We start from the raw sequence: 9,064 nt of genomic DNA, 5'->3' as shown, positions 1-9,064 counted from the left end.
ATTAATTTTTTTGTAGGAAAAAATGAAATAAAAAACATCAATATTTTTTTCAAAATAAATATCAATTTAAAAAAAAAAAATCGAGGAAAATTTAAAATTTTCAAGTGATTTTTCCTGAATTTGCTTCTTCTCTTAAAAAATTTTTTTTGAAGTCATTCGCATTATTTATCATTTTTAGAAATAAAATTCTGTGATTCAATATTTAAAATACTGGATCCTTTTATTTCAAGGCAACAGTTGAAAGATACAATTTTTAATATAAAAAAGATTGAAAGTTGAAAGAATTAAAATAAATGACTAACAGTTGATAAATTGATAAACGATACGGACGCTAAGAATTACAACGACGATTAAAATAACAAACTTTTCTAAGACTAAAACGTACGAATAATACTATTTCCTATTTTTCACTTTATACGCAGGTGGTCGTGCCGGCGGTGTTGGCGAAGTTTTCCGACGCGGAATCACCACAGGACCATCTCTGCTGGGATTGATGTCATGCGAAATGTTGTTCCCGTTATCACTGTTGTAAATTCGTTCATACTTTTCGATCAAGGCGTGATTGTTGGCGTAAGTTATCTCGACCCTACAAGAAAAAATTGTTGAAATTTCAAGGGAAAAATCGAAAAAAGGAAATTTCTTACTTCGGCACTTCTTGAATGCGATCTCTCGCGGAACGAGAACCCCTTGCGCCGAGTGAGGGCGGCACAGCCACACCTACGGTGCACAAGAGCGCCGACGTGCCCAGCCGATTGACCATTGCGGACCCATTGTTATCGTCCTTCGGAGTGGCATAGACATTATTGTTAGTATTAATTGTGGTATCAAAGCGATTTTTGTCGCGTGCAAATCTAAACGGAAGTGCTTTTAATAACTTTGAATAGAAACCTTGGTTATTGCTGGCATTGGCATTCGTATCGATGGCGGTCAATGTCTTGGAACGACTGCTGGCACGATCGATTGTGTCGTGCGACCACTTGTTCGACGTGTTTCGGTCCATGAGACGCACGCGGGAGTACTGCTCAATCATTTCGGCGCACGTGTGACGCCCCACAAACCGTGCCCACTGATCCGCTCTAAGCCCGCGACCCAGATCGACTTCGACGGGAGATGCCCCTTTCAATTTATTTGAAAAAAATTAATAATTAGAGGAGTTTTTCTTGTAGAAAATCGTGAAAATTAGGACTTACCAGCAAAAAGCAGCAATTTTGCACACCTGGTTCGACCTTGCAACGCTGCTTTCATCAAAGGCGTGAACCCCAAATTGTTTTTGGCATCAACCACTAAACTCCGACTCTTTGTGATCAGTAAGTTGACAGCATCGGTTTGACCTAAAAGCAGAAAGTATTAACAAAAACTCATAAATTTCATCGATTAATCATGGTTTCTCCCATTTTTTTTTGCAAGCAAACGAGATATTTGTTAAATTATCCAGACGTAAAACGAAAAAAAGTAAACATTTTTCCGATCGTGGCATTTGATATTTAAAACAAAAGCCAATCAAAGAGACCTACATCGCATCTGTAAGTAAATTACGTCACATGTATTAAATAAACAACGATGTGTATAAAAAAAAATTTCGCTTCGAATTCAAAATCAACGTTTTCCGGCGTTTTTCGGACCTCACAAACGATATTTTGGCACTTTTTCGGTCACGACGACTTTTTACAACGTATCGTTGTTTGTATTTCGGAATTTTCAATTAAAAATCATTCGGCAGCGATAATCGGTCTTTTTAATTTTTTTTCATACTCTTCAATTTTATTGAAAAGAAAATCGCATATTGTTCAATTTTATTGCCATTTTCTGGCTATTTTGGACTGGAACATATTTATTTTCTACACATTCGTACGATTTGTTAGATGACGACGTACGAGAAATTTTTTATGACCCTTCTCGATTATCGAATGTTTAGAAAAAAATACTCATAAAATTAATTTGTAATTTACAGAAATTATTCCGAGAATGCTTGGAGAAATTTTGACGGATTTGTAATAAAAAGTTATGAAATTTTTTGAATTAAAAATAGAAAACTCACCTGCTTGCGCGGCAAAATGTAACGGAGTGTTTCCCTCGTTATCGGGTTTATTCACATCGATATCAGGTAATTGTAAAATCAGTTCTAAGAATTTTGTGAGGCCACTTGAACATATGTAGGACAATGCTGTCTAATTAAAGAGAATAAAAAAATATTTTAAATATTTATTATTAATAAAAAAAATATTTTATCCAAAATTTTGAATTAAAACAAATTTTTAATTTTTTTTTTTGTAAAAAGTTATAAAAATTATAATTTTTGAAAAATTTTTTTTTGTTTATTTATACAATTTTATGTAAATAATTATTTAAAAATAAATTATTCAAAAAATTCAGTTAAAAAATTAATTTAGTGATTTTTTAAAAATTTTATACTTTCAAATTTACAAATTAAAAATTTTAATTAAATTTTTATTAAAATGTGAATTAATTGATTAATTAAAAGTTTGAAAAAACTTCTACTTTTCAATTTGAAAATTAAAATATAAAAATTTCAATTTAATTCAAATTTATTTTAATTTTAAACTTTTTTTTAGCGGTTTATTTAAAAAAAAAATATAAAAATTTCAACTTACTCTTCCACTTTTATCTGTAATATTCAAATCATCTTTTTTAATTCCGTCTTCCAGAATCTGCCGGAAAACGTCTTTGAGTAAAATTTCATTGGCATCCCGCGAGGCACGTAGCAATTCTGTCACGAGCGGAACCTTTTCCAAATTCATCTTGAACGCTTTTAGTCTTGACGTACTTTGGATAGAGCTGAAATTCAAAAAACAAAAATATCACTTCAAATAAAAATTACAAACACGTACGTGCGTTAATTGAAGTAAGTAAGTTAAGGTCAGAAACGAAGACGAGTTTTTTTTAAATGAAATAATTTTGTTTATCCTTTCAATCAATGTAAATCGACAACATCAACACACATTTCCGATAATCACTTTGAATGAAAAAAAGAAGAAATACGTTTTTAAAATGATAAGTTGTTTATTTTTTCACGACTACTCCAAGAACAATGACAATAGACTTGCGTAGACACACCACGCCGCCGTCGCAAAATTTATTGTAGATAGTGATGTGAGGTGAATAATAAAATAATAAATAGTGGTGCACTTGATGGACTGAATCAAAGGAAGTGTGACTTTGGTAGGTGGACTGTTTCCGAGAAACAATGAACTAATACGAAATCATTGTTTTATTTTATTTTAGGAAAATTTTGAAGTAATGGTTGAAGGGAATAGCCTTGATTAAAGAGAATGATTAAAAAAAAATCAAAATGTAATTTTTTTAAATTTTTAATTCATTTTAGGATTTTAGGTTACGCTTTAAAAGGGCATCTGTCAACGAAGATGGAAAAAATGTATTTTTAATTTATTTGAGTTTTATTTTTTTGATCTCATTTAAAAGATTATTTCTGTTGATATTTTCTCATTTTCTACCTCAATTGAAAAAAAAAGGTTAAATAAGAATTCAAAAATTTTCCAATATTTTCCTAAAAAAAATATTTTTTTCAAAAGGGTAAAAAATCTTTAAATTATTTTTTTTAATTTTCAGTTTCTCGTTCTTTTGATGGAAGTTTAAAAATTTATAAATTAAATTTTAAATTTATTATTTAAAAATTTTAGGTAAGAAATCATTAATTTTTTTTTATAATAATTTTCTAAATTAATTTCTTAAGAATTTTTCTAAATTAATTTCTTTAAAAATCTTCACTGAAAATTGTAAGAATTTAAATTTTTAAAATTTAAAATTGTAACACTTTAAAAAAATCTTGAAATATTTCGCTTCCTTAACTAGAAACCTGGTAGAATATGAAGCAATTATAAAATGCATTTGAATTTCAAAAAAAATATTAAATGCTTAATTTTTCTAGAATATTTAAAATTTTCACGCAGAAATCACGGAATACTTTAAAAAATTTAAATTTAAAATTAATTCAAATTAAAAATCACGTTGAAGTTCATTAAAAATTGATTATCTTTATTTAAATAAATTAAGTTCGTTTTTTTAGCCCAAGACACCGGCACAATTCTCACATCACTTTTGCCACAATTTATCTTTCGCAAAATCATTTTGTTCGCAATTTTATTCATAGTAGCGAAATCTTTTTCTTCCTTTTACAAAATTTTAATTATTTCATTCTATTTTATCTCGTGCAAGTATATAAGCCAGAAAATTTATTTGCACCACAAAACATTTACTTTATTTAATTTTAAGCAGTTTCTTTTTATTTTGTTTGTATCTCTGACACACATGACTCTTGTAATGATATTTTTGTATTACACATCGCCGCATCTCTCGGCAAAAAATAATCTTTTTTTGAAAAAAATAACAAGCGGGCAGCGGCAAGTCTGTTTTATTTTGCTTTCTTTTACATAATTCGACTGCTTTTTTTATTTCATTTATTATCATCTTTTTTTTATTTTTTATTATTTATAGACTCACTCACTGGATTTGTCTCGCATTTTCTCACTTTTCTTTTGTTTATATTTTTATTTTTTTTTTTCGTAAATTCTAGTGGTAAACAACACAGAGGAGAACAAAGAACAAAAAAAAAATACCTTGCTGTCGAGTCTGCCTTCGATGCCGTCGAGCGACGATTACTTGTTGCTTGGGAGACAGCTGTTGTCGTACTATTGTTGTGCTCCTCAAATTTGTCTGAAATTAATTTTTTTGTTTGGTGCAATTAAAAATGGTACTGTGTGTGCACGGAAGGCCGTACGAGACTTGCGGCAAGTACGATGACGTCACGCCGCAACGAGCGAATCAATCGAACTTGAGTCAAGTAACGTTTACGGAGAGTGTGCTAGTAACATAAATTTTGTTTCGTGCAAAAGTGTTCTGCTCGCATGTCGAAGGGGTGAACGTACACACGAATATTTTTAATGTTATTTGGAGCAACATGCACATACATCAACGAAAGATTTATGTACGACGAGTCATCGTACGACGACGAGATGAGATTAGAAAAAAATAATTAAAATGTTCTCGTGTGATAAACAATCGATCTTGCGGTGATTTAATGGGAAATAACGGAAATTGCAAACGCAACGAAACGCTAAATTTGAAAATTACTCACTTGCGTTAATGGTCGTTCGCCACTTTTCAACGAAATCCCAAAATGCTATCAGATTTTTCTCTCGTGACAGCGCTAAACGATCGAGCTCTAGAAACAGGAACAAAATATTACATATTTTTCAGGTAAGGCCAATACAACTTTTAAAAATGTTTCACTTTATGTTAAGCCTTGTAACATCAATTTTTATTTCTTTTTAAAATGTTTCACTTTTTAATATATTATTTTACATTTTTATATTTTAAAAAAATTTTAAAGGTTTAATTGAAATAATAAAAAATTTAACTTCAATTTTTGTATCAACTTAAATCAAAAAATGCAATATTATTAAAAATTAATAGTGAATATCAAACATCAGTCAGAAAGTCAGCATCATTACTCAGACGGAAAATAAAATCTGATATACAAAGTCAAAGTTAGATAGTAGAGATTTCAAACTATCCAACACTCAAGCTTTCAAACTTTCCTCACACAATACTAAAAGAACTTAACAAGTACAAACCAGTTGCATGCTATGAACAAATGTGAAGAACTCTTAATAGTATAATGTATTGCGTATTATGTATTCTATCAATTAATTGCGTTTTTTTTTTTGAGTAATACAATTGATTTTACTTTCTACAGCATGAACAACAAATCATCAACAGTGCTTAGCACAAACCTTTTACGGTAGAAATTCTGGCTGCAATTCTGCAAGGGAAGGTAGTTGATGAGATCACTAACAATGGTAAATTCTCCGATTAAAACAAGACTTTCGACGTCCAAAAGAACGACGAAAGTTTCCGACCGCTGGTAGATCCCATGCTGTCAAGCTTTCAATGCTCCAGATATTGCGCAATTTTTTGTGCAACATCAGCACTAAGCGCTCTTTGTGCCGAAATTTGGATATGAATGAGAAATGCTAATTTATTAATTTCATATTAGTCATAGCACGTGTGCGTCATTTATTATCGTCAACGTGAGCCACAAAGCACAATTAGAGAAAAGTACAAAAAGTAAGAAATATTTTGATTGTGATTATTTAATAGTTAGAACTTAAAGAGGTTTTTTGTAGATTGACATAATTGAGGATAAAAGGCAACCACAGAGCAGGCAAAAGAAAGCGTGTTAGCTTGTATGTCTTATTTATAAGATGCGAATATTTTCTCTTTCTCTCTCTCAATAATTTAGTAATAAATTAATTATATTATAGATAAGCAGCAATAACATAAAAAACAAGTCTAATAAATCAAATTTGATCCTTATAAATCTAATTTACCTCAATTATTTTTTATACGTTTTTTAATTTTACCTCATTCAAAATATATTCAAGCTTCAAGGGTATATTCTTCAAGATATATTCATATAATTTTTCAAATCCCAATCACCCAGATGAAGCTTAGACTATTGAGTTTCTCTACAAGGTTAGCAATGCCAAAAGTTTCGACAATTTTTTTTGTCATAAAAATCGTGAAGATGTAACGTGAAACATTTTTGAAAATTGTACCTGCCTAAAAATTTCTAGAATTAAAAATACTTACCTCTCAAACAACTATTAGTTTCCATATCCTCATGCAACTGCGGCAAATAATTCGCATTTGCGTCCTCCCCAATTGGCAAATTTAAGAGATGCGGATCGATAGCATGTTCAAATTTAGGCAATTCTAAATCAGCTCGATCCAAATCATCAATCCGTATTTTGGGAGCGTCTTTCTTGCTTGCATATAAAAAACTATCAGAATATCTCTTGCTACCTGTTTTCGCTGATGACGAACCTTGTTTCGTCGCTTTTTTAACGGAAAACGACTGACTTCGTGGCATCGCACTCGACGTTGTTCCCGTGCGAGGTCTTTGTAGCTTTACTGTGGCTGTAACTGCATGAAAAGCCTTCTTTGGCTTTGTCGGAACCGAAAGCGTTCGATTATCATCAATTTTAGGTAAACTTCGTGCCTCAGTTTGTCGCGAAATATTCGTATCCGATCCGTATGTTTTGAGAACAGGAGCATGAACGGCACTTCGATTGACAATAACTGAAGCGTTTTTCGTGGAAGCAGATCCAGGTCCGGTAACGAGAGTTCCATTTACGTACCGCGAAGTGCCATGAACTGCTTTGGATTTTTGAGTAGCGGAAACAGAAGCAACAGGAGCTCCATTTGAGACTTTTGACGTGGGCGGAGCGGGTGCAGTTGTCGTTGCATCAGGCAAAGTGAAACGAACGCGACGCGAATGTTTCGCATCTGCTACCGACGACGACGACGTCATTTTAATTTACTATCTAGTTGTTTATGTGTCAAGTCGTTAAAATGTAGTTTATGCAGTGCGAAAAATTTTCCACGACAAGTTTGCCTGTGTGTGTGCGAATAAAAAATAAAATATTTAATGGAAATTAGGTGAATGCAATTTTCATGACAGGTATTGCACGCAAAGAACAGAGTGTGAAAAGAAAATACAGAAAAAAATTTTTTAACAAAAGGATCCACTTTGTGACACCTCATAAAACGAACAAAAAAACCTTTAAACTCTTTTTTTTTATTTTGTTTGTTTACTATAACTTTTACTATCCTTGATTGTAGTGGCACAAATTCGATAATAATCATAAATTTACTGTAAATATAAATAAATAAAATTCCTACAAAAATTCGTATCGCGTGCCACGAATAATGCAATGTACTTAAAAAGAATCTACATTTTTTTTCGGTAGAACATAATTTTATGCATTTTTCCAATAAACCAAGGTGTATCGACAAAAAAAAACTCATATTTCATACAAAAGTCAAATAATGTGTCAAAAAATTAGATTGCAATGAATAATATCGCATTAGCAGGAAATTTTTAGTTGATTGCTTTTTAAACATACATATAAACAAATGAAAATTTCATGTGGAATAGTACCACGTGTGTGACGTCAGTAACATTTTCCAGACGATTTTTATTGGGAAATCAAGAGACGTAATAATTTCTTGGATATTTTCTCAATTCGACATAAAAATAAGTTCATCATCGCCATTTCCTATGCCAGTCAGTCACATATGCATGAAACTTTTTTTTTGCACAATATATTTTTTTTCGTATTTATAAAAATAAAGCAAATCTATTTTTACGTATTTATTATTATTATTTTGATTAACCTTCTTTATTTTTATGTGAGCGTAACCTGTTAGAGGCGGAAGTTGTTTTTTTTAATAAAAATTTTAAATTTAGTTTTTCAATGTTTCGTTCCATCATAATCTTATTAGAAAAAATTGTTCAAAAAATTATAAAAAAAAGAAAATTAAAAAAAAATTTTTTTTCTTTTTTTAATTAAGGCCGTTCCAAATTATTTTTTTATTTTTTGTGCAAAACCAAAAAAAAATTTTTTTGTGAAATAAAATTGATTTTTCAAATTAATAAATAATTTATTAATTTCAAATATCTCAAAAAATTTCAAAAAAATTTGAAATTTTTCGAAAATTTTAGTAAAAATAACTGTAAAAAAATTAAAAAAAAAGTTTCGTTTTTCAATACAAAAATTCTTTAAAATCGAAAATATTTTAAAAACTTTTGAAAATTTCTGGAAAAAATATGGAAAAAGACCAAAAATTGGTCAATTTTGATGAAATTTTTAACTTTTTGTTTTATTTTGCCCAAAACAAAAAAAAAAACAAAAATTTAAACGTTTCTTCGAAAAGGTAAATATTTTGCATTAAAATTTGAAAAATAAAAAAAAAATATGAATTTGAATTCGGTTTTTACACAAATTTTGATATTTTTAAATTTTTGTTGCTATTATAAAAAATGTGCAAAAAGTCGTTCAAAAATTCTTAAAAAAAATAAAAATAATTTTTATTAATTAAAAAAAAAATTGTAAAAAATTCTACAATTAAGAATGTCCAAAATTATATTTTTTAGACTCAGATTAATTTTTTTAAAATATGTTTTTTTCAATTTAATAAAAAAAAATAAATATCTCGTTGATAATAAAAAAATTTGTCCTCA

General features: G+C 29.7%; 1 protein-coding gene across 1 annotated transcript; it reads right to left on the bottom strand.

Moving 5' to 3' along the window:
- Positions 1–219: 219 nt before the first annotated feature.
- LOC134828813 (serine/threonine-protein phosphatase 6 regulatory ankyrin repeat subunit B-like) lies at positions 220–7,351 on the bottom strand. The gene is made up of 8 exons (XM_063841800.1): positions 6,631–7,351; positions 5,114–5,200; positions 4,596–4,692; positions 2,613–2,796; positions 2,039–2,168; positions 1,191–1,331; positions 645–1,116; positions 220–586 (listed from the first exon to the last, which is right to left on the bottom strand). Exons 1-8 carry the CDS (start codon positions 7,349–7,351, stop codon positions 394–396), a joined length of 2,025 nt encoding a protein of 674 aa, XP_063697870.1. The 3' UTR covers positions 220–393.
- Between the last annotated feature and the right edge of the window lie 1,713 nt (positions 7,352–9,064).

This window comes from Culicoides brevitarsis, chromosome 2 (assembly GCF_036172545.1).
Source record: "Culicoides brevitarsis isolate CSIRO-B50_1 chromosome 2, AGI_CSIRO_Cbre_v1, whole genome shotgun sequence".
In the NCBI taxonomy this organism is placed as follows: domain Eukaryota; kingdom Metazoa; phylum Arthropoda; class Insecta; order Diptera; family Ceratopogonidae; genus Culicoides; species Culicoides brevitarsis.
Note: the sequence above shows the minus strand (reverse complement) of the source record. Positions and strands in the feature narration are given on the sequence as shown.